At 44.3% G+C, this 23,448-nt stretch overlaps 1 protein-coding gene across 2 annotated transcripts; it reads right to left on the bottom strand.

Moving 5' to 3' along the window:
* Positions 1-1,589: 1,589 nt before the first annotated feature.
* On the bottom strand, positions 1,590-22,554 carry NDP (norrin cystine knot growth factor NDP). 2 transcript variants are annotated; one of them, XM_064706354.1, is made up of 3 exons: positions 22,430-22,554; positions 11,275-11,629; positions 1,590-2,618 (listed from the first exon to the last, which is right to left on the bottom strand). In XM_064706354.1, the coding sequence occupies exons 2-3, from the start codon at positions 11,491-11,493 to the stop codon at positions 2,391-2,393; spliced, it is 447 nt and encodes a 148-aa protein (XP_064562424.1). In that variant the 5' UTR covers positions 11,494-11,629; positions 22,430-22,554; the 3' UTR covers positions 1,590-2,390. The 2 variants fall into 2 exon arrangements, with proteins under 2 accessions (XP_064562424.1, XP_064562413.1); XM_064706343.1 differs by lacking the exon at positions 22,430-22,554 and adding an exon at positions 21,485-22,196.
* Between the last annotated feature and the right edge of the window lie 894 nt (positions 22,555-23,448).

Genomic DNA, 23,448 nt, shown 5'->3' with positions numbered 1-23,448 from the left:
GATCTTTAGATGCTGGAGGTTGAAAGAGAGTGGAAAAGGGATGCACATATGATCTTTTATATAAAGCAGTCTGGTGATAATGCCCAGCTCACACTGCCTGGACTGGCCCTTTGATGTTCAGAGCATGTATCAGATGTGAAAGGAATGACTGACAGTCTTGGGACAACACATGGTGTCTAATGAGCTCACTGGGGCTCATCACTCCCAGTTCTGACATTTCAATCTGAGCCCCTCAGCTTCTGGGGGTTGCATTCACCCTTTGGTTTGCCCACAGCTCTGTGTCTTTGAAAAATGACCATCTCCAAAAGACTGAATTCTTCCCATGTATCCCAAACCTCTCTGAGTGGTGTCTGTGCTCTCACCATGTCTTTCCACTGCTGACTGCCCTCCTACTCCAGGGTTTGGCTTGCAAGGCCAGCGGCTGTCACCTCTGCATTCACATCCCAAACACATTCACCAGGAAGAGGCAGAGGCAGAGGAATTGGGCTTTGCCTGAGCAGCCACAGAAGCTCCTGTTACTGAGCTCCCTGGGGATTCCCTGTCACACACAGCAGTGTGCATCCTCCAGCTGCTGCACGTGGCACCTGCTGCAAACAAACTGGGTGGAGCTGAGTGTAGCCATGATGTTTTCTGAAAACTCCTTTCCTTAGGATTTTTCCTCCTGAGAAGCTGAGAAGCCTCAGGAACAAAATGTAAACATTGATTATCTGCTGCTGTGGAATGCAACAGGTGGATCTGTGATTGGTCTCACATGGTTGTTTCTAATTAATGGCCAGTCACAGTCAGCTGGCTCAGACTCTCTGTCCAAGCCACAAGCTTTTGTTATCATTCTTTCTTTTTCTGTTCTCAGCTAGCCTTCTGATAAAATCCTTTCTTCTATTCTTTTAGTATAGTTTTAATACAATATGTATTATAAAATGATAAATCAGCCTTCTGAAACATGGAATCAGATCCTCGTCTCTTCCCTCATCCTAAGACCCCTGCGAGCACCGACACAGTTGAGCAGATGAGCTGAACTCTGCTCTTGGAAAGGATTTCCCCTCCTTCCACAGGACCCTGCCAGACACTGCTGCGCCAGTGGGAGCCAATCCAGCCCATCCCAGACAATAACTGTAGGACTGTGCTCATGGGTGCTACTGATCCTGAATCCTTACACAGCCAAGATGCTCCCAACACCCTCCTGACTTCTGCCAAACCAATGGCTCAGCCAGGTTTCTGTGAACAGCTCAGACTTGCTGCTGGCTGACTGCATATGCTGCCATTTAAGAACATTAGAATTTTAATATGAGATAAGAACAGTTATGTTGTTCCCTTGAAGTCACAATAGACTATGACTGAACTTTCCTAAAACCTCAGATTGATGGAGGAGGGACAGAGTTTCTCAGCAAGTGCCAAATACCATTCCCAAACTTTGGATCCCCTGTTGTTTTAAGATTTAGAATTTGGGGATTGACTGTCGTTGAAAGGCAAATGGTATTTGTTCAATGGCCTAAGAATTATAGGTGAAAATAAGTCCTAGGTTTAATCATCATTTTGAGAGCTCTGGTTCTGTACATCAACGGGTCCATTTAAATTAAGAAACTACTCCATCTAGTATGTGGCATTTTAATATTTGATTAGTTTTCAGCTTTTGAATAATGGCTTTTTCAACAGATGTGATGTGTCACATTTCCTGACTTTTAGAAGGGAATTGTGAGTCTCATGACCTTTCCCTTCCCAAGAGTTGCTCAGCCACTGAACTCTGATGACACATGGTGTAAATAATTGTTTCAGCAAGGCTGGGTATTCCAAGCATGGCATTTCATATCCAGTTCACTTTTCAATGGTTTATTTGTAATTTCTGCTAAACCACAGTTAAAGTTATCCAGCATTTGGCCACTAGGTCAGTAACAGATGACCCTTGCCAACAGCACAGATTGCTTTGAAGGCCAGTATAACTAGAAAACTGAGAATAAATTGATAGGTTAAGAGGTTGTCTGTGGGAACTGATGCCCATCCTCTGTCCAAATGTCACTTTCCAGACTGCAGTGCTGTCATCTGGCTGACCTTCTTCTCTGTTCCTCTGCTGCCCATGGCCTAAAGTAAAAGCACCTCTCTGTAGTCAGAGCCGAGTCTGAAAAAAAAGAAACTCTCCAAAAATATCCTTTCAGAAAAAAAGAAAGGCTTCTTAAAAAACAAGTCCTCATGCTTTCGCCTTTATCACAGCCCACAGCGTGGCACCAGCACCATCCAGCAACCCAGGATATTTTGTACTTCTGCTCTCAGATTCAATCCAGCCTGGTTAGTCATGTCCTCGCTGCAATCCTGTACTCGGAGCTCCAGCCTGGCCTTGGGTAGTTTTTGGGGCTCTTCCCCCACAGCAGCACCCCTTGTCCCTGTGTGCCGTGTCCCTAGGAGTTGCACTCCTCGCAGTGGCAGGAGAGGATGTAGCGGTAGGTGGCCGTGAGCCGCATGCCCCCCGAGCAGCGCAGCCTCATGGCCTTCAGCTTGGAGGTCTGGGGCCGGCAGCAGTGGCAGCTGGAGCGGAAGGGCTGCTTCAGGACCGTGCTGAAGGACACCATGGGCTCCGAGCGCGACGTCTGGCTGCAGCGGCCTTCGCAGCGGGCCAGCAGCACCATCTGCCAAGGCAAGCACAGAGGTCAGGGTTATGAGTAGAAAAGCTGCCTGTTTTTTTTAAAAAAAAGTTGCAGAGTTCACAGGTTGGGCTAGTTGCTGCCAGGATGGAGTTCTAACTGTTTGTTGTTGTAATCACCTCTTGTTTTCGTTAACTACCTGTTGTTAATGGTTAAAAATTCCCCCTTTTGTCAAGGGGCACCTGCTGCTTCCTGGAGGATGGCACCCAGACGGTGAAGAGGAGGGGACATTGAGTTGGCATGGAAATGACATCAGGAGAGACCCCTCAGCAAACCTATCCAAAAAACCCTAAAAACAATGAGCCAACATGGAATTGACAGATCAAAGCAATGTCTAGACATGAGGAACAGAATCCAGTATCCACTAAGACCCTTTTTACTCCTCACCCTAACCTAAAAGATGTTGGCTATACAGAGGACCTTGAATGTCAAACCAAAAAACTGGGAATCTCCCGATGCTCTGATGAGGACAGAACTGCCAGCTCTGCCCACACATCAGTGGACAAAGCTGCACTCTTTCTCTTCCTCTGTGCCGTTCCTGGGAGCAGTGGTGGTGTGAGCGTGGACCCATCAGTTCTCCCCACCCAAGCTGATCGCTTTTAATAAAGGCATTAAAAAGGAGAATGATCTCCTGCCCGTGTTTATTTCAGTTAGGAAACATGTCCCCAGCACACAGCTGGCACCAGCAGTGGGAGCCTCCTTCCAGCCTGGCTGGGGTTTTGTCACCCCATCCCAGCCCCACAGTGTGCTTTGTCCCTGGAGGAGATAATGTGGGCAGGAGGAAAAGCAGGGCTCCTCCTGAAATCCCTGGCACTGACACCAGGACTGCAGGACCTGGACTGACCTTAGGGCTCCAAATGATCACTGCCAGCCCTGTTTCCCAGACAGTGACTGCGCACATGACTTCCCGACTCTAGATCCATGGCAATCAAGCCCCTAAATCATCATCCAAGCTCTTTGTTTATTTGGGTATTTACCAGTTCTCAGTATACACACCAACTGGTTCTCATGTCTTGAGTTTAGATATATGAACATGTAAAGTAGAAATCTAAAGAAGATGCTCCATTTATTGCTTTAAAGAAGTATGTTTCCAGCTCATTCCTTTGATAAAGATCACCTTGACCATGTATTTGCAATTATATATGTATCTATATATCATTGCATCAGTTGTATCTATATAAAATGCACTGCATGGCATAAAGCAGTGAAAATGTAAAAGAAGTTGAACTGGTTGCCATGAAGATTCCCTAGTGAGATTTTCCAAAAACAGTGCTGCTCCAGGTTTATTCTTCTGAGTTCAAATGTGAGCTGGGACCAGAGCAAGGTAACCTGCACAGCAGAAGGCACTGAGGAAGGAGAGTCCCTGAGCAGTCACCTACTCCCCAACAACCCCTTGAGTAGAGGAGATGCAGCATTAAGCACTACATAAATCTTGGAAAGGGCCCTCTAAAGCTCAGCAAATGATGTGCTAGAAACAGCTGTTACCACCCTGATAAGGGGTGTTGTACAAGTTTGAACAGACTCCTATACTTTCATGGGGAAGGAAATATTAAATCCATGTCAGCGAATTTTGCTTAACCAACATAAACTTCAATATCAGCTTATTATATCATTTAAAGTGGGCAGTAAAACAGTTGTAGTCTTATAACCAAGGGAGAACATTACATTTTAACCACGCTACACATATCTCATGATGTTTTTCCAGAAAATATGAAAGAACAACTACAAATGTGACAGCAAATACTTTACAGTGTTAAACCTTTTTGGGCTTCTTTCATTACACAGGCTCAACTGGCTGCAAATCTCTAAGTTATGCAAGCAGTTACATCAAATGTTTCATTTTCTTTTTAGTCAGAGTTGTAAGGAAAGATGAGATAAAAGAGAGAGAGAGAGTATATTCCTGAAATCAAGTAGGAAATGCCAGCACTGTCTGTGTCCATGGGAAAGGTTCTGATCATTCATTGTAAAGTGCTTAAAAATTACTCTTGCAAGAGTATTTACATGCTAAATGTTTTCCTTGAAAATGTATTAATGTATTAATATATTAACAACTACATTTCCAGTCAACACAGGTCACAAAGAAGATGTCTTCATGAGCTGATGATCTGTGCTTGGTACCACCATGCTTCTTAGTTAGAGATGGGCTTTTGTTGCTTTCTGACAAATCTGTCATCCTTTAAGATTTGTAGCATAAATTTATGGTCTCCTTCCTGTGCTACTGCATATTCATACATAAATTAACTTCAGCTGTTTGTACTAATATGGTGGGAGGGAAATTTCAGTGTACTGTTGAGTCACACCTGAGCTTTAGACCCATCACCAAGCTCCTTAATAGCAGATTCTTTAGTATACAGAGAACACAAAAGGGACAATCACTGCAGTGCTGTCACCCCATTACTCACAGATAAAGATCCACATTTTTTCCCTTGCTAAACAAACCTCACTTCCCAGGCAGGCAGCTGGTGAAGGTATCTAATAAGACACCAGCTCTGCAGGTATCAAATCCTGCCTGAATTGCAAAGGAAAGGAGCAGATTGGGACATTTGACCCAGTAATTTCCTTCCCAGCATTTTGACAGCCCGTGTTAGGTGCCCTGCTTTGACCAGCTCACCAGGCTGTGCCCTCTCTGTCACAGACTGCTCCCAAATGTTTGGCTGAACCACAGAATCACAGAATTAACCAGGTTGGAACAGAGATCACCAATAAATGTTGGGGGTGAAGAGCAATCCAACAGCACCCGGCAAGTGTTTGAAGGCTTCAGAGACAGCAGAGTTGAAATCACCTCAGGAGTGGTGCAGGGGGATGTACAATAGCCAGAAATTGCTTTTTGGGAGGTTCAGAGTGTCCCTAGAGTCCCTTCCAAGCAATCATTTCTATGATTTCAGCCCAAATGTGACAGCACACACTGCTGTCTGGTGGGGCTGACTTGTGGTGGTTGATGCTTCAGGAGCTGGAAAAATCAGTCACTTTCTGGTACTATTACCCTAAGAATTTTTATGATGCACGTCTGCTCCTGTATCTGCAGATACTTTCCAAAATGACAATAAAAATAAAACATGCCCTCAAGAAACTGGAAGGACTAGAGAAGAGTTGTCCAGAGTAATTGTAAGGTAGAATTATCTGATATGCCAATATCTCTGTCTCAATATAAACAGCTGGCTTCCTAATGTAAACCCAGCCAATATTTAGTCAATGTGCCACTGTATTTATAATTTATTATTTACACTTTATAATTTCTATATTTATGTCTATCTATATATAGTGTATATCTATATACACTATAATTTATTATTTACACTTTATAATTTCTAAGCCTTGCCTTTAAAAATTTGTTTCACTCTGTGGAGGCTCTAATTTTAATCTGCAATTTTGCTGGCTACTTAGTTTTCTATAAGATTAAGGTCAGTATTTATATAATGTAGAATCACACAGTGTTGGTTTTATTCCTTGTTTTTGGATGACAGTGTAAACTCTCAGTGGCACAAACCCAAGGTTATCAAGTTGAATTTCAAGCCAAAAAGATATAAAATTTCCCATTTTCATAGCTTTCTAACCTTCTGGGCTACCTAAAGTCCTAACAAAAATTTACCTTCCTCTTCATAAATCCAGAACAGCACAAGTAGATTTTGGCAGGTGTGCAAATGAGCTGGAAATAGCATCCACTTTGAAAGCCTTGCCTTTTAATCAATTGCTCTGGCTGCTTATTGCTTCATGTGCTATAGTACAATAGAGATTATCACCTAAATAATTAGTAATGCTATGATGCATGGCACAATGATAGAGTGGGTGTGTAAATATAGTAAAAACATGTGGGTACTTTATAACCTGACACCTCTTGGCTCCCCCTGGCCCCTGCACATGTGAGTTTGTGCATGTCACCTTGCAAGGCTGCATCCAGAAACACAGTGTCCTACAACAAGGGAACCACGTGGGTCTGTGAGCAGCTAGGGAAGAATATTATTATCATTATCATCATCATTATCATTATCATCATCATCATTATCATTATTGTTATCATTATCATTATTATTTAAAGTCAATGGTCTCATAGGTACAAAAGAGAGCATCCTGAATTTGAGGCAGTGTTTGACTCTGATCATTTGAGCTGCATTCTGGAAATCCAGAAGCTGTGAACTGGTGTGTTATTAATGATGTTCGTAGTCCTCTTTTCTGCACCTCCAGCAACAAACTGAAGCCCAAAAGCAGATGGGCTGAGAACAGATTTTCACATGGTTCCCATGGCCTGGCTGCAAACAGGCATTACTGAAAATCTCCTGAGCTACCTCAGGAGTTAATGTCTTCAAACATCTGCTAAATCTTTCTTCATCTGCTCTGTGTCTCCCTGGGCTGGATTCTTCAGTCTGAGACTGTCAGTGGTAGCACACTTCTGGCACATCTGGATGAAGCCCTTGTGACAGCCAGAACTGGAATTTAGGAGACTCTGGGAACAGTGAGGGAACCCAGCACATTGATGGAGACCGGTCAGGGTAAATCCAGTGCAGTCAGGAAAGGGAATACCTCATGAGCTGATACAAACATTTCCTTGAAGACAAAGGAAAACAGCTTTTCTGAAAGAAATGGCCTTCTTCCACCCCCCTTTTGTGTCTCTTTTGTACTTTTTGTTACTATAATAAACTATGTTTCCAAAGGATTTGGGAAACTGTTTTCATCGCCTTCCTGAGGCCACGAGCAAAAGGGATTTTAAAGATTAAATTGTATTGGCTGGATGTTTAACAAATCTGCTTCCCATGTGGGTGCAATTGGCAGCCTCCAAGAGAACCCCAGTGGACATAATCCTTTTTTAACCAGGACAGACAGCAAATATAATATGTCTTGCAATTTCTGAAGCCACTTTTGACTTCTGTAACTCTATGCTGCACCAAAAGAGAAAACATATGGAGTGAGAAAGGATATCTCAGTGAAACCATCACCCCAAAAAAGGGCAAAATCTCTGCTTGACACTGTCATTCCAAGCTTTCACAATGGAAACTCGGTGGAAACAAGAGGTACTACAATTCCCACAGCTACTCCCACAGAACTTTCCTTTTTTTGTCCTGGTTATATTTTATCAGTATATATATATATATACAGACATTGGATCTAGTTTTAATTAGCATGTCTAATATTCCTCTGTGTTTATATGCTACTAGATCCAGAACAGAAGCCATAGGTCTACCAGAATGATTCAGATACCTAAGACCTTAAAACTAAAGAAAACACAACAACCAAAAAAAAAAAAAAAAAACCCACAAAAAAACCCCAAAACCCACCAAAAAATCCCAAACAACATGAAAAAAGCTTGATTTTTCTGGGAAATTATTTTAATTTGTATGGAAACTGTTTTCATTTTCCACTTCATGAGAAAGTCCATACAATTCAAAGTATTGTTATAGAAGTGTTCTTGAAACTGTTGTGGTCATTGGGAAGCCAGGAAATGTGATAATATCTTGAAACATGATTTCCATTAAAGGCTTGATTTGAAAAGAATCACTGAGTTTTGCAGCCAGAATTGCTAATGTTTATGTCAACAACTTTTTTTCCTCAAAGCTTTTGAAAGTTTATGGATTTCATTACAATGCTTTCTGTGTTTTCACTTCCAGCTCCACTCCTAAAGGCCTGATTGCTTTTTTTGCTTTTCTCTGTCATTGGGGAAGCTAAAAAAAAGTGCATTTTCACTGGGTTCTTTTCCTTCCTTCCTTCCTTCCTTCCTTCCTTCCTTCCTTCCTTCCTTCCTTCCTTCCTTCCTTCCTTCCTTCCTTCCTTCCTTCCTTTCCTTCCTTCCTTCCTTCCTTCCTTCCTTCCGCCACTTCCTTCCTTCCGCCTTCCTTCCTTCCGCACTTCCTTCCGCCACTTCCTTCCTTCCTTCCGCCACTTCCTTCCTTCCTTCCGCCATCCTTCCCCACTTCCTTCCGCCACTTCCTTCCTTCCGCCACTTCCTTCCTTCCGCCACTTCCTTCCTTCCGCCATTCTTCTTCCTTCCGCCACTTCCTTCCGCATTCCCGCCACTTCCTTCACTTCCTTCCGCCACTTCCTTCCGCCACTTCCTTCACTTCTTCCGCCACTTCCTCCTTCGCACTTCTCGCCACTTCCTCTCTTCCACTTCCTTCCCCCTTCCTTCCGCCACTTCCTTCCTCCTTCCTCCCACTTCCTTCCTTCCCCTTCCTTCCTTCCTCCCCATCCTCTTCCTTCCGCCACTTCCTTCCTTCCCCACTTCCTTCCCCCTTCCTTCCTCTTCGCCACTTCCTTCCTCCACTTCCTTCCTTCCCCTTCCCCCTTCCTTCCTTCCTTCCTTCCTCTTCCCCTTCCTTCCTCCACTTCCTTCCTTCCTTCCCTCTTCCTCTCCTTCCTTCCTTCCTCCTTCCTTCCTTCCTTCCTTCCTCTTCCTCCTTCCTTCCTTCCTTCCTTCCCTTCCTCCCTCTCTTCCTCCCCTCCTTCCTTCCTCCCTTCCTTCCTTCTCTTCACTTCCTTCCCCTTCCTTCCTTCGCACTTCTCGCCTTTCTCCTTCCTTTCCCTTTCCTTTCCCTCTCCTTAGGTCTGGCAGGTGATCAGAAAGGTCCAGAGAGGGGAGAGCTGTGGCAAACAGATCCCTGTAAATGGAAACAACCCACACACCTCCACTTTGTCACTTTTGCCTCTTGCTGAAATGAACTGCAATAAAATCAATATTGCACAAAGGGATGCATGTCTGCAGCTCTCTGTGTTAATGCCATGTGTCTCCCAGATGGTAGGGAGTTCTAGTCTAGCCTAAAAGCAAACCAAAAGACCTCTCCTGAATCTCAAGTAATGGATGATTTTGCTGTTTGGATTCAGAAGAAGTAGGGCAAAAGTCTCTGGGCTCCCACTGCTGTGAACCAGGCGTGGTTTGCAAACCCAGCATCCAGCCCTGCTGAGAGAGCAGTGTGAGGCAGCCCAGAGCAGAGCAGGCTCCCTGGGCCCAGTTTTAGGGCTGCCAGCCCCTCTCTGATGAGCAGACACAGGACGAGCCTGGCTACAGAGTTTTGGCCAGGGCAGCTGCTGTGCTGGTGCACAGAGCACCCAGCAGGTCTTATTTTCTATGGGCACTTCTGTATGTGCTTTATTTCAGCTACTTTTTATGTAGCTACCTGTGCCATTCCCTCACCCTTGCACTGATTGTGGGAAGAAAAGGAGCTCCTGCACACGAAGGGATCTGCAGCCAGCACTGCATCCATCCCCACTCTGGATCTTCTCCTTGTAAATCCTCCCAGGATCCCTGCTGCTGGGGTTTGCCACCAGGCAGGCACCCCCCGTGTGATGAACCCTGTCACACACCAGCCTCCCATCCCTCTCTTACCCTGCACAGGGCTGGCAAAAGCACTGGAGCTGGCAGTCCTTCCCTTCCCTTAATCCTGGGATGTGAGTGCCTGAGGCAAAGCCCCTTCCCATGGGGCAGAGGAATGGCCCAGTCATCTGAATGCACTGTGTTAACTCAGACAGAACAAATTAGGACAAGACAAAAGGGACTAGCAAGGATTTTCCCATTGTTTCTCCCAATTCTTTTTCTCCACATAATGAAATAAATGGCTGTAGGCTACACGCACAGGCTGCTAAACCACTTTGACACAACACTTTCAGGCTTGAAATCCCAAATGAAAGTCAGTCTTGTATTTCTCTCTGCTCCTAAGCCCTACAGTTACCATCCAAGTGTCATTCTGCATGTAAACAAAGGCTTTGAAAAGGGGATGGGCAGGGAGAAAATAAGCAATATTCTTAATAACATTTTTTAAATTGCCATTTTACAGTTTGGTTCTTTATCTCAGCACTTCACCTTTAGTAGTTATGAACTTGCTCCAGATTAAGCATTCACTTGAAGGATGGGGTGACAGATGATCTAAATTTCCAAACTAGCTCATCTCCTTGGGACCATCAGCTGAGATCCCAAATGTGCTCCTTTCTTGTCATTTACTGCGTGTAAGCTTTACCATCATTGTGAATTTCTCCTTTTGAAAAGGTGAAAAGCAAGTCAAGAGCCTTTACCTCCAGTCCCAGTTCTTATGTACACACAAGATAAGATCCTGTATGACACATGATATCCTCACATCTGCGTGTCTCTGCTGCTAGATTCTGCTAGATAGGAATTCATACAGACAAAATCGCCCAGAATGGCTCATTTTAACAACTCTTCCCTTAAAGCTGTGAGGGGGTGAGGGGAGCATTGTTAAAAACGGGACCAGACTCCCGGTACTAAAGTGATTTCAGAATTTATTATAATAAAAGGAAAGGCCTAAAGCAAGGCGGCCAAGCAGGAGCATTCCTATCGGGGAGGCTGCAGCACCGGCGCTGGGTTTTCCTTTCAGCAGGGATGTCCCGATGTCCCACGTGGAGCAGCACAGCTTCCCTGGGTCAGATGCCCCTTTTTATCCTGTTTTTTGTCCCTTTGAATTGGTTTCTTTTTGGATCCTTCATTTGCATGAAGGTTTAAGACGCTTGGTTGGCCCATTACAGTTCTGTCCAGGCTGGCTCATGGTGCACTTCACTGAGGTGTGTTATGGTACATTGAGTACCACATTTCTTATAACTACCCTTTTAGCCCCTTTTACAATATAACAACCAAACTAACAGCACATTCTTAACAATTATCACTATTTTACAACAGTTTATAACCTATTTTTAGCAGCCTTACCTTGGAGCTGCACTTGTAGAGAGGGTGGCTGATGGAGTCCACGTAGTGATGCCTCATGCAGCGGCTGGGGTCGGAGTCGATGAGGAAGGAGCTCTCTGTTTTACTGTCCGTGTCTCCCATCATCACCAGCAGCGACAGCATGGAAATCGAAGCTGCGAGTACATGATTTCCCATTGTCGAGGAACTTCTCGCTGGTAACAGCAGAGGGAGGTAGAGCATCAAAAACCCTCCGAATTCTGGAAGCCAGTTCCTTTCCAGGATGGTGAAAAGTCTGGTTTAAGTGTCTGAGCTGTCATTCTTCTTCTCAAGTTGGAGTCTGATGAGATTGTAATCCATCAAAGAATCTCCTGCACAGCTGGAATAAAAGCAACACAAATCACAATCCTGAGCAAAAAGACCTCTAGAAAAAATAGACATAAATTGTACTAAGGCACTCAGGAACTTTGCTAGCCAAAAACCTGTTCAGGGTGAGCATCATCCCCACAGTAGGTAGGGAATATGGCCTTAAGGAAGGAGATGTCAAGGCCTTGTTACTTTTAACATTGTTCTATCGCTTCAGTGAGATGAAATGACTTTTGACTTTCAACATCCCAAGTGGTGCAATGCCACTCTTTTCCACTTGGTGATGAAATTCATCACAAATTCCTGCAAATCGAAAGAACTGTGTTCCCACTCAGAGTGTCAATGAGTGGTAAGGCTTGGCTGCCTTCCACATTACAGATAGGAATGATATGGGATGTCCCAGGCAGCACATGGAGAGACTGGAAGCAGGTTGAGCTGTGGCTCTGGAGGCTGCCTGGCCGTGCCCTGCAGCTGCAGGGACAAGGGACATCCCCAGGGTGGAGGGATGGTGCAGGTCCGAGCCAAGGCATGAGCAAAGTGGTCTCCCAGTGACCTGCTCTGCATGAGGAACCACCCAGGCCTCTGGCTGAACTGTCTGCCCCTCTGAGTACCAAATTCCCATGCACACACATCCAGGCTTTGCTTGCTTGCTTGTCAGGCAGCACTTTCTGGGTGTCAGTCTCTTCCCAGCTATTTAAAGAGCAGCATCGGAAAAATACGTTTATAATTCCATAATATCCAAGTGCTATCCCAGCTATAAATATGTTCAGGTGGAGACATGGCTATCTACCCAGGCATCTGGATTTCTGTTTCATGTTGGAGATCAGGAGATTCTCCAGGAAACAGGTACAGGACAGCCCCTGAAACGCTGCCCAGAGCTTTGTGTCCGCAGGGGAAGGAGAATATCTCCATTAGCTGCTTCTTCACAGTCCCTTGATCCTTCTCACAAAGCCCTAGTCCCAACTGGGTGATTAATTTCACTTTTACTACAAAGAGATATAACTTGAAAGAGCTGTGAATTATCCATCTAAACACAGCCCGATGAAGGATAGTCAAAGGATACTCATCAGTACAGTTGAAAGTGCAAAGACTTTCTGAAGAAACTTAAGATAAAACAGTTCCCTACTCACAAAGAAATGCTCTGGCAGAGCCTCTTGAGTATTTAAAGAGCTGATGTGTGCCTTTACTGCCTTATACAAGCCTCTTTCAAAACTATTTTCTGGTTTGCTGGCAGTCCTCTAAACCGACTGATACTCATCTCCCAAGAAGCCTCCCCACCAGAGTGCTTGATGATTTGTATATTGCTTTATAGCCTCCTCCAGCACTTCTGTGAGAGGAGTGCCTCGCAGTGACAAACACTTCCAGAGTTCATCCAAGTTGGGATGGCACTGATGGGACAGCAAAAATGTCATGCTGAGAAGAAATGTTATTAGGGTTGCTTTGTGTGTTAGAGAGACAAAGATGCTCTGTGTTATTAGACATTTTTGTTGTTGTTGTTTCAGGCTATTATCCATGTGCTTAAGTAGGAAAGGAAAAAATTATGTGACTGTGGATTTAAATGACAATACTTTTTTTTTCCCCCAGAGTCTGACATATGACCTGCCATATTTTCCTCAGCAAATGGGTCATTAAAAACATAGTATGGCTTTGCAGTATAAAGAACTTAAACAAACAACACTAAACACTTAGGATCTCAGATACAATCATGCACAGCCTCATTCATGTCAGTAAATATCCCTCCAAACATTTCAGCAGCATAGGAGAGAAATCTCTGGGTCATGGGAGCTGGGACAGACTCCCTCCCTGAAGTGAACTGTGCTACTCCAGTTCGTGCAGATGATGCCCAAGGATTAGCTAACAGGAGGAGGGATGCACTATTTTTTTCTCCATGTTTAACCTTTTACCTACATTCCTATTCTTTTTTGTAAAGAGGCTGACCAAAACATGCTGCTTGGCAAGGTCTCCCTCCAACATAGTTAATCATTATTACACACCCAGTAATTCCCTCTCTGTCCAAATAAATTTTCTTGATATTAGACGGTCTCATTTCATGTGATACTACACCCAGGGATCCCCATTTCCCATTCTCTCTGTCCCACTGTTAATTCTGGCCTTCTATATCTTTCCATGGTTTTGATCAGCATGATTTAATACAGTGGGAGAAATCTGAAGTGCTGGCTCAGTTTTCAAAGGCTTATCTCCCTCGTTTTCTTCAGGAAATAATTGGATGACACAGAGTCTGCCTCATGAAACTCTCTGAGAAAGCTGGAAAGACACAGGGAAAAGTGTGAGAAAAGGAGAAATGGCTGTACCTTCCTCAGGATAAGCACAGAACAAAAAGTATTAACACTTCCACAACCTTTTAAAATTGCCCTGATACTTCACTAAGAAGGAAATGTAGTGGGTTTTGGTAACAATACTTTGAAAGGAGTAAAAAGTATGACATATTTGTAAGAAAAAAGAGAGAAAACCATTGTAGATATGATCCATCTCTTGTGAAATAAGTGGTTACCATTGTTCATAGACATACTGGTAAAATATGTAGTTATATCTCCTGACACACCTATGGGAAGCATGCACACACATTTTTCAAGCACATATGCTATATATAACATGTATAACATATACGGAAGAAAAAGTCTTAGAGGGACATTTAAACACATGGAAGTTAGGGTGTAGATTTTTGATTCTGTAAAAAAAAAATTCAAAATATTTTCACTTAGGTACATCACCATGATGAGGTATGTTGGAATGATATTTTCCATTTCCAGCTGATATTCCAGCCAGTTCACTTGAACTTAGCATTATTATTATTTTTTAAGTTAAAACTTGCATTCCTTTTGAAATGTTGTCTGAAATTAAAAAATCCTAGATAGCACATGCTATCAGGATTGGCATAAGTAGTTTCCAGTCTATACTTCTGTCCAAAAAACAGAAGCAAGTACAATTGTGCTCATAAATCATCATTACAATGGCATTTTGTTTCATTTGGAACATACACTTTTTAGTTAAAATCAACAATTTCACAGAGCAAATTTTCCTTCTGTTTCAGCTGTTTTTCCTCACTTTCTTTCCATGTAAAACCTGTGGTAGATAGCTCATCTGCCAAGCTAACCAAAAGGAAAACTAAACCCTCCCACTTTATACCATCCTGCAAAGAAAAAGATTAAATAGATGCAAATGTAACTTTATACCCTCAGGCTGAAAAATTGCTACAAAAATATATGGCCTAACAGTGGATGAAAATCACTGGTTCACATTTTCTTCAGAATTCACTGAGATATGGGAAGTACATTTTTTTAGCAATGGCTTTGTTTCCTTTCCATATACCTAATTTCCTGTATTTCACAGAGAGATAACATACTAAAGCTTCTTACAGCTGTTACCTAAAACTGCTACAGCTGTTAGCCTTAAAACTTCATGGAAAAGTAGAAGACATCCCAAAGAAAAAACCTAGTCTAACACTGTATTGCATGTGGACTTAGGTGCAAAGTTAGGGTTATTTTTCCAAATCCACACTCTTATTAACTGCTTTCTGAATAATAAAGATTTCTTATCATAGTTTTAGTATCATTTGTAGAGTGGTGAAGGCTAAGGTTTTGTTTTGCTTTAAGGACAGAAGAACATTCCATCATCTGGAATTATTTAGCCAGTCACTTTGTGAGAACGTAAACAGAAATTCCCTTTTTGCTATGTATCTTGGAAAAAATAAAGAGCTGAGCAATTCTCCCAAAGTCTACTGGATCTGCACAGCTTTTACCCTGGGAGGTGGGAAGGGAGCAGTGGAAAAAGCTCATTTATGGTGTACTTCTAGTTCCCTGAGCCCCCCATATTAGGCATGCATATATGTTCAGCTTGGCCTTCATTTGCTGAGTTTGATTTTCATTTTCTGTGTTTGAGACTCTTGCTTGAAGATGAGGGCACCACTTAAGTCACTCAATGCTTTTTGGGTTTTGGAGGCTGCCAAAATCCCATTGAAGCAGCGTGTGTGTGTATATAACTTAAGCCTGGCCTTGCATGCTGTGCATATTTAGTAAACACAATTACTTGGATCCTACCATGTGGTTCCCTCAATCTGAGTTTGTTATGTAAACACAAGAGTTGCAAGACTACTCAGTTTCTCCAAACTCCAGACCTAAAAAAGTGTCACTAACCACATATGCGTATATATGTGTGTGTGTGTGTGTGTGTGTGTGTCAATTCACTGCTGCTGCTCTGACAAAAAAAAGCACCACAAAGTCCTTCATGAGACAAAAATGGATTTCTCAAGAACTTATCAAATTTAGAAAAGTTTTGATTTCCCAGGAAGATAAGGATTTGGGAGCTCCACTCTCCAAGGTCTTGATTGGAGTGGAAACAACTGTGATGGGCCAATTACTCAGCCAGGCTCCACAAGGGTTTGTTGTGCGGGGTTAAATTCTGCACTGCCATGACACAGGCAGCATGGTCTGTTCCCAAAGATCCTGCAGCACCCACAGCACTCAGGGGGCTCCCAGCCTACACAGCCATCCACACCATGCTGGGAACAGCTTGGGAAGCCCTGTGGGACTGAATCTCGCCAGTGACAATCTGAGCCATTCCAGAGGCTCATGCAGTAGGAGAGGCAACCCCAGATGAGAGGCTGACCCTGATTTCTCTAGAACCACCTCAGAGCCTTTGTCAGTTCCAGCATATCTTTTAGCTCTGTAAGTAAATGCAGTCATCTTCTTATCTAGGTATTTTACTGTGGTCATTCCTGTGCCAGCAGTGAAGGAACTGGCCTGCTCTGCATGCTATCAAAAATCCTCACTTCACTCTGCAGTTGCCTGTCAAACACCTGGCAGAGCCACTGACAGAGTGGCCACGTGGCTGCCAGGCAGCAGCAGGTGAGCACAGGCAACCCCAGTTGTCTGAGAAATGCCTCCACACAACATTGGAACAAGTTTCTTCCCATCCTGAGGCAAGGCAAACGCCAAACGAAATGTTTTAGTGAGACCCTTGCAGGTCAAAATAAGTGAATGTTCTCCCAAGGTCTTGGTTAAGATGTTCCCCCAAGGTTGTGCTTAAGGGGTTTTGTTCTCCTGACATCCAGCTGTGCTGGAGCTTGTCCCCTTCCATGCCAAGGGGAATGTCTCCATCCATGGTCCAGGAGCTCCATCCACCCATCACAGCAGCAGGGCAGTGTGTGCCAGCACGGAGGGCACACAAACAACACACACTCCTGGCCAGAGCTGGCACCAAGAGGAGAGGAGAAGGAAAAAGTGGGCAAGAGGAGAGGGGAAGGGAAAAGGCAGCAAGAAGGAAAACAGGCTCAAAAGAAGGAAATTTAAGCCTCTTTATCTGGTTGTCCATGGTAGAGAATTCCATCTTCTGGTCCTACTAAAGCTGTGATGAGAGAAACTCCTGGAAACCATTTTTTACTATGAGACTTCGTTAAGTCTTTTAATATTTTGGGAGATGAATGCCTGTGACTGTAAGCAGACTGAAAGAAGAAAAAGAAAGCCAGGAAGACCATGGCATGTGAAGCATAAGAAGCAACATGGCAATTGCAGCAAACAAAATGGAAGCACCCTGGGAGCCTCAGCACACGTGGGATGAGCATACATGGGGCTGATTCCCTGGGCTCATTTAAGGCCCCAAAATTGTTCCTGCCATGGGGACCCGGTGCATGAGGTGGAACAAATCCAGCTGAATGGCACTTGAGCTGCATGAACTTCCCTCTGCTTTTGAAGTTCCCAAGAATATTTCCAGCCCTTCAGGTACCAGGAGAGGGGGAGCAGGAGGTGCCTTCCTGCTCAGCAGTTGAAATAACAAACTGCAGTGGGTACTGTGGGCTGGCGCCCGGCCAGCAGACAGGCACAGGCCAACCCGGAGAAAAGGGTTTAATGCACTCCCAAAGAATAACTACTGGGGGACAAAAGAGTGCTTGTATTTTTATTCTTTCCTTTTCCTGCTTCCAGGAAGCTTTAAATAGATTGATTAGGGGCATGCATGGGATATCTCTCTAATGAGGGAGTAGAGCCTTTTAATGGTGAGGTGATGCCAGCCTTGGATTCTTTCTTTATTCTTGTGTCTCACTGAATAGCACTGTAGTCATGGTCTCGAGTCTCAGACAACAGAGGAATACAATTTTCCACTTGGTCATCCATCCAGAGGGTGCTGGATGGGATTATCCTTGGTGAAGCACCAGGTGCAGAGCTGAGCAGTCTAGGGCTGCCCATCCCTCTCAGGAGGCAAACCAACAAGGGTGGCTGCTGGCTACAGTGCAAGTGTTCCCAGCCAAGCATTAGCTATAGGATTTGCTTCAGTAATTACCTCTACTTCAGTCTTATGACCCAACAGGAGGCAAAATTACTCTTGGCCAAATTACAAGTCTGAGAGGTCTAGGGCACTCAGGCATGTGTCCTCTACCTGTTGGAGAGTGTTGCAAGCAGGTGGACAGTTTTTGTTCTCTGTCTTTTGCATATTTTCTAGCAAACTCAGAGGCCTGTAGTTATCAATAGATGCAGGAGTAGGAATGGGTCTTTTTATTCTTTAACATTAAGCAAACACATCTCTGCCACCGGGACCAGCAGAGAGCGTTATGCATGCCGGAGACAGCACAGGATTGAAGGGGATGCTCCCTCTCTTCTGACCCCAGGGGCAAAATCCTTTCCTCTTTTATACACAGGCAACATTCAGACCACCATTCATATACCTCATCCTCTGATAATTAGGGAACCTAAATATTTGGCTCATGGTAACAATTCTGTGTCTTCTAACAAGGGGAGCAGCGTTGCCCTAGGTCCCACTCCCTTTGAGCCGTGCTGCTATGACAGCAATGTGATTGTCACTGCCATGGTATGCTTAACCTTTGCCAAACCAGAGCTGAGGCATTAACTCAGATCCTCAGCCCACATGTCTTAAAGGGCAATGTAACCTGTGCTGCCTCGGCCCAGCACAGTCTGCAGCTCAGTAATAACAAGCACGAAAATGTGACAAGCGTGAGCCGTAAAAATGATTGATGCGGCTAGAAAAATAACAAAGGGAAGCTGAAAAATAGCAATGAGGAGGAGGAATTCCTGGGACCAGTGTCTCCATGGCACCAGCAGCCCCCTACTCTCACACCAGAAGAGAGGCTACACTCTGGTAGAAAGGATCTCCATACCACACAATGAAATTCCAGTATATAGAACAAGGACTGGTGGTGTCTGGAAGCGGTAGTGCCACTGCTACCCGGATAACTGTTTGAATTAGATTATGTGAGAAAAGGAGGAATATATAGACTACCAGCTGCTCAAAGGCTTACTACAACCTTGCTTTTATTGTTCTGCTAAGTTAGAGGTGGGGCATCAGAGGGATTCCTAACATACCACTACTGAGAAATTTTAATATGTTCCACACTGACACATATAAAAAGGAAATAACAGCTGATCACAGCCAGCAGAGACTGCAACATCTCTTTATATGCATGCACAGAAGGGTGGTTGAAGTGGGGAGCTCTTGGCTCAGACACCTGAGCTAACCTGACGCAACTAATCCATTCTCCTGCCACTGAGCTGAGTTTCAGCAAAAGGACTGTCAAGTGTGAAGTCAGCAGAAAAAAAAAGGTGATCTGGACATGGCTATTCAGCCCATCCCGAGATACCAGGACATGGAGAAGGGCAGGGGAGCTGAGAGGCAGAACACTTAACACTGATGAAAAGAAACACGTGTTTACACAAGCGACAATGATCCGGGGGAACAAGATATCACAGAGGGCAAAAGTTTAGCTGGGCTCAGCCAAAGGACCTGTTGTGCATGGGGAGGGGGTTACAGTCACAGGGGTTTCATTTCTGAAGAGTTTTTGGAAGGGTTACAAACCCTCAGGACTCTGAGAGCTCACTGGATGGCGTTAGGGAGAAATTTGCCCCAGCAAGTTGCCCCATAGCTGCTGCCACAGGGACTTTGTGTCTTTCTTTGATGGGGCCGCTTCTAGAGGTGGATTGCTCAAATAACAGGGGGCTACAGTCTCATGTAGCAAAACCTTCCTAAAACTCACAGGCACATGTCTCTCTCATACTCAGGAGTATGAGACAGAGAAAATTGTAATATTTAAAATACAACTATCAAATATTTATAATTGTAATTAAAATAGTGACTGGGAGGTGGGGAGGGGGAAAGAGAGAGTTTTGTTTTTTTCAGTTAAGCAAACAATCCACCAGACAAGTTGCAAGAATTAATGTCTCAGTGGTTTCATGCAAGCTTTCACCATAGATAGTCAATTCTCTCCAACTCCAAGGACAACTCTGAGCACCTCCTAGTGCATCTGGGAGCTGACAAGCCAGGCAGGGAGCAAAGTCAGCCCCAGGAGAAATGGGAAATGAAGCCAATCACAGGAGGATTCCCTGTCAAATGAGTCACAGCAGGCATCAGTGTGAGCTCCCAAGGAGGTGGCTTATTTCCCTCCCACCTGGGCAGAAGAGACTGCAGCCCTGGCCAGGCAAGAGGGCAAGAATATGCAGATGCTGCCACAAGCCTCAAAGGTGAGTGAGGGATGGCTCCAGTGGGGAAGAAGGCTTTTGTGGAAATCAGCCATGCCTAAGGAGCTACCTGGGGTCCTGCTACTGCAAACTGTACCCGAGACTGTCCATAACAAATATCCTGCTCTGCAAAGGCCAGTCATCAGCACACATTAATCTGATCCAAACCAGGCACTGCACAAACCCAGGAAAGTTACACAGGACACCTTCAGGTAGAGAAATGAGCCTGTAACTAATCATCAGCCGCCCCTAATTATACCCTGTCCCTAAATCAAATAGCATTTTACTTTGTAAGCTTGAAATACCTATTCCTTCCACATTTGTTTTTAACTGGGAAATCTTCAAGCATTGTTTCATAGTACAAAATAATATTTCATTAGCAGCAAGAGTATATCAGTGTATCTATAAGTCACATTGGGAATCCCCGATTCAAGCTGATGAGTAGTTACTCACCAAATAGTTCTGTTTAGGTCAGGAAATTATTCATGTGTATAACTACTCACAAATATGAGTAAGGTCCCACAGCAAGAGCAAAAGTGAACATTATTAGTAATTCAAAAGGAAGGGGTAAGAAATAATAGGTACAGGTCCTAAAATGTAGATATATTCTTTCAAGGAGGGACAAATAGCAGCACTGTGATTATTACAGCCACACTTATTGCCACACCAGGCAGCTGGATTGCTTCTGTTAGAAAATAACTTTGCAATAAAGTACTGATTTCAAGTGAGTTTGTCCCCACTGTTGGTTTTAAATAATCACTTGCCTTCAAGTGAGTTTGTCCCATTACTGGTGTTAAAAAACCTTTTGCCAGTTATTTTTCAATAGGCAGAGTTCCTCCCTCTCAGCCATGGTTATAAAGCTTTAGGAACTGTAAGTACCATGTATATACATGAATACACTGTAAGTAACATATATAGGACATATATGTTTCATCTTTAAAGAGCTGCAGAAACCTTAAGCAGTTACTTGCCATGCTGTCTCTCCCCGGCAGAAACAAGGAGGATGCGTTATAGGGAGGCTATGAGAGAAATTTCAATGAACTTGCAGGGTAGGATAAGAAATCTGCCTGGCAGCCCCACGGGAGACAGTGCACACACACACACACAGGCACACACAAATCCAGGTTTGCCACAAGAAAATCCCCCCCAGCACACACTGTGTGTGTGACACTGCAGCAGCAGCTAACCCAGTCCAGAGACTGGGATTTTTTTGTCACTCCGTTCTTTGCTGCCGGAGCCACTGAACTTTTCCAGGATGAGTAAGAAAATCTCTCCCCCAGCACACACTGTGTGTGTGACACTGCAGCAGCAGCTGAGACTGAGATTTTTTTGTCACTCTGTTCTTTGCTGCCAGAGCCACTGAACTTTTCCAGGATGGGTTCACTCACCTGAGTCCCGGCAGGAGCAGTGCCGGGTGCCGAGCCCCGCCGTTCCCTACCCTGACACTTGCTCACGGAATCCTTCCTTGGTCCCAGGGAAGCGGAGAGCAGTCATGCTGGTGCCTCTGGCGCTGACACACAGGGAAATGATCGGCCGGGAGCGGAGCAGAGCCTCCCTCTCTCCTTCTGGGGTCGCGCAGCATCCTCCGTGTCCCGGCCACCTTCCAATATACCCCGGGCACCCAGCAAAGCCAGGCACAGGGGCTTTCCCGCAGCTCCCAGCCGATAAAGAGTGCGGACTCAATCTGTCCTAACCCTAACAAGCAGCGCTGTCCGCTCCATTGGAGAGCCTCGCTGAAGTTTGGATAAATAATAACGTGAGATTTGTGAGCGCTCCCGCGAAGCCTGAGGCGCAGCGCTAGAAATAAATATTGCCTGTTGTTTCAGATTGTTCTGAGCGTTCCAGCGGATGACTGGCAAGAGAACAGCAGGCGTAAGTGGTGGTGGAAGTAAACAGTCCAGCTTTAAAGCAGCAGGCTTGCCCGTGTTCGCAGAGCCCTGTTGTAGCGGGACAAAGCGGGTGCTGGCGATCCCAGCGCTCTCCCGGTGATCCCAGGGGTGATTCCAGCATATCCATTCACCCCAGAGCCACAAGCCATGGCCAGCACTGAGCTGCAGGCTGGAGCTCGGCGTGCTCGCATAAGTAGGTGCTTAACCAAGTTGCTCAGAAGCACCCTGGGCCACCCATTTGACCACATACAGGCAACCTTCAGATAGGAGATAAGGACGCAGGAATAAGGAGACGCAGGGACTAGAGCTATGTTGATTCCATTTAAACAAGATTTAATTTAAAAAACAAGGAGAACATTTCTTTGTCAGATAAAGAGATTAAGCACACAGTTTAAGTCCGTGTAACACTCAAAATCTGTAGGAATCTCTTATTTGCATGCTTACCTTTGGAAAATGCACCACTCCTTCCTTCCTTCCCTTAAACCCTTTGGAGAGCTGAAAGAGGTCCTGTTACTCCCAAATGCTTTTGTTCTTCTGTCCCTCCGTCACATGGCTTGCCTTTTATATTTGCAACACACAAAAGTTAGGGCTGTTGTTGAAGAGAGAGAGGGAGAGAGAGGGAGAGAGGGGGAATGTCAAATGGAAAAGTGCCATTGCAGTCATATATCAATCAGGGCAGCAGCAGCAGCAGCTCGCTGGCAAATGGGAATTCCACAGAAATGTGAAGCTCTTGTTATCTGAGAAATCACAAAACACCACGAGCCAAGCTCTCCTCTGCAGGGACTTCATGTAATTGGCAAGCCAGGAAATAGAAGGAAATGTAGGCACTTTTTAAATTGCTGTTATTGTTTCAGATCTGGAGATAAGGAGGCTGTGGCATGTGTAAACCAGTGGAATATAAATCCTGAATATAAATCCTGAATCAAATTCCTTCCTAAGCAAATGGATCATGTGCAAGATAAAGCAAACCACTGAGAAGCAAGGGAATGGAGCTAAGTGAAGAATCTGACAGTAATGATTTAAAGAATTTGATAAGTGTTTGCACTTGGAAAATATCCATAGAAAAACTACCTGCTCCCTGGATTACTCATTAATCTCCTTTATTTTCTGACCAGTTTTTCTTAGGCTTTTTAAACTGTGATTGATCTCAGATAGCCTTAATTCAAGATATGCTGCTTCACTACAATTGGTCAACTAAATCATCTGACATTCTTAGGCTCTCCAGTTGGGTAAGCAGGCAAGCATTTTCTGTATAAATACTTCTCTGCAAACCTGCAATTCCCCTGCTTCCAACAACCTGCCCTGAAATCCTGAAGTTTCTGTCAAATAAACTCAGAATTTTGCTCAGAGAAGAAAACATTGTCTTTCTGCTTTACACACCTTTCTCTGAAGAAGGCCAAGTTTGGAAGAAGTTATCCTTAAAATATTTTATAAAATATTAAAAATATTTTTAAACTTTTAAA

The sequence above is a fragment of the Zonotrichia leucophrys genome, chromosome 1, assembly GCF_028769735.1.
Source record: "Zonotrichia leucophrys gambelii isolate GWCS_2022_RI chromosome 1, RI_Zleu_2.0, whole genome shotgun sequence".
NCBI lineage: Eukaryota > Metazoa > Chordata > Aves > Passeriformes > Passerellidae > Zonotrichia > Zonotrichia leucophrys.
This window is presented reverse-complemented; position numbering and strand designations above follow the sequence as displayed.

Excerpts from the sequence above, each read along its gene's own strand:
- NDP (XM_064706354.1), bottom strand. The coding sequence starts at position 11,493 with ATGCTCTACCTCCCTCTGCTGTTACCAGCGAGAAGTTCCTCGACAATG. Across the intron at positions 2,619-11,274 it reads TCTACAAGTGCAGCTCCAAG|ATGGTGCTGCTGGCCCGCTG; the intron begins GTAAGGCTGCTA and ends TTGCCTTGGCAG.